Here is a 2,380-nt window from a genome sequence, read left to right on the forward strand (position 1 = left end):
TTTGTCTAGAATCAATTACTAGCCTGATAGACTCCGCTATGTCAAGATGGACTTATATATTCTTCCTCACATTTGGATTTTATGTATGCTCTCTCCCACTTGGATTTAATATGTTGCCACATTTATAATATGCCTTTTTCTGCATTTTCGTGCAGCTGAGGATTGCTCTTCATATTGCATTTAAGGTAATGCTCACATTACTTAAATAAATTGAAGTAGCATGAAACGTACGTACTGCAATCACTTTTGAAATCCGTGTTGCTTATTATTTGATATATATATATATATATATATATATATGGGTCGAAAAGCAAAATGTGTACACAACAAAAATAGAGGAATACATATATAGAGGAATATATATATATACAAGCAGAAAACTTGTGCTTTAACTACAGTATGTACTTTATATATATATGTGTGTATGTGTGTGTGTGTGTATGTATAGAGAGAGGTGGAGAGGGGAGAAAGAGAGAGAGGGGGGAGAGGAGAAAAAGAGAGAGAGGTGGCAGCCTCGTTCTTATGGTAAAAAAAACATTCTTCCTGCTTGTGAGTAGCGATTGGGAGAAACACTCGACCGATTGATTGTAGTATTTATGACTACCTTATAATATGTTTTTGTAGTTTTGTGGTTCATGTTGCTAGTTGATATTTCATCGAGTTCAACTCTACTCCACACTCTTCTGGAGTCTATAAAACTGTGCCAGTCGAGTACTGCACTGCAGTTATATCCTTCCCCAAAATATCTAGCTCACTGGTTTCATTAGAAATACTTTTTATTATTGCTAGCGTGTGATTTTATTTTATTTATTTATTTATTTTTTTGCTACAACTTTCTTTAAAATGATATTGATTCTTTTCAGTTTTACCTGTGTTATTCGTCATACCGTGGGTTGTTTTGAGAATCCTAGAAAGTGATCAACAGTGAGTATTAATCTAATGCTGAATTTTATTGTTATTCTACTTTATGAAATCTCACAAATTTACTTACACATATTGGAAAATATAAAGGTGTACATACATATAAGTGAAATATAAACTTAACCAATACCTAAACCCTGTCATATTGCATGTGAAATTTCATTGCGTGTATAGATTTATTTGTTTGACTGGAAAGAGATAAGTGATTGTTATGGAGATAATAGTAATAATGGTACACCCCTCCCAATGACGAGTGATATGTGCTTGTCATTATAAACACTGTCAGTCAGTGTCAGTTTGGTAGAGAGTACGAATTGGACTGTCATACATAGTCGTAGTCTTGTCTAACTAACTATACTGCTATACCGGAGTGTGATAACAGTCAAATGAAAGGATCACAACAGTGGCGACGAGGAAATAAATTCACGATGAATTAAACAAACTCTCAAGAAGTTACGAAATTCACGAAAGTTTTTGTGCGAATTTTACGGGATACAAAATCGTAAAATTATAGAAAATCTGTTGGCCGGTTTGCTCGAGTTGCAAAAAGCAGTAACAACAACTGAAAGAACAATAACAACAACGATTACTATTACAGCAACAAACGCTGCAATTAATGAATAGTGAGTCGTCAGACAATTATGAATGAAAAGATGTTCTCGGCAGATTATGTTGCAAACTCAATAACAGAATTTAAGTATGAACCAGACAAAGGAATTATCTTCGATGCGTACTATAGAAGATACGAACAAATCTTCAATAAAGAGTGCAAAGATTGGGACGACGATATGAGCAATTAAGTACTCCCGAATAAACCTTCTGACATAAGCTTCAAAGATACAATAGACATATTGTATAAAATTTTTAGCGAGAAATGTTCATTGTTCAATACATGCTGGAGATGTTTGAACGTAGAAAAGCACAATGAGGAGGACTACATCACATATGCTGGTAGACTTAACAGAGAATGTGAAAAGTTCAAACTGAACGAATTAACGCCAGATATTTTAAAGTGCCTGATATTTACTCAGAGACTAACTGCATCAAATGATGCAGAAGTAAGAACAAGAATTCTCGCTATGCTGGAAGAAAACCAAGCTGTAACCTTACAAGTGTCAGAAGAGTGTGAAAGAAGAGTAAATCTAAGACACGACACAGAAAATTGAACATAAATATTGCTTCCAAGTGAAACAAGTGCGAAAAAGGCAGGGTAGAAAGCAAGTGTGTACCAAAATACAGTACAAACAGGACAAAAATCAGGACAAAGCCCATGCTTTGCATGTGGAGGTCTACATCTGAGAAAAAACTGTCCATTAAAAAAAGCGGAACGTTTCTGTTATGGAAAAATGGGACACATAAAAGCGCACTGTAAAAGCGCACTGTAAAAGCGCACTGTAAAAGCGCACTGTATTCGAAAAGATTAAAGAATATGGCTTCAAGTTAAAGGTAGAAAATGCAA

The 2,380-nt window shown here is 34.7% G+C and overlaps 1 protein-coding gene across 1 annotated transcript in view; it reads left to right on the forward strand.

Moving 5' to 3' along the window:
- The window catches only part of LOC106884341 (glucagon-like peptide 1 receptor), a 224,519-nt gene that overhangs the window by 181,126 nt on the left and 41,013 nt on the right, over positions 1-2,380 (forward strand). The window contains exon 8 of the mRNA XM_052970164.1: positions 864-924. Coding sequence (XP_052826124.1) covers positions 864-924 — 61 coding nt within the window. The remainder of the gene's footprint in view (positions 1-863; positions 925-2,380) is intronic.

Source organism: Octopus bimaculoides, chromosome 8, assembly GCF_001194135.2.
Source record: "Octopus bimaculoides isolate UCB-OBI-ISO-001 chromosome 8, ASM119413v2, whole genome shotgun sequence".
Classification (NCBI taxonomy): Eukaryota; Metazoa; Mollusca; class Cephalopoda; order Octopoda; family Octopodidae; genus Octopus; species Octopus bimaculoides.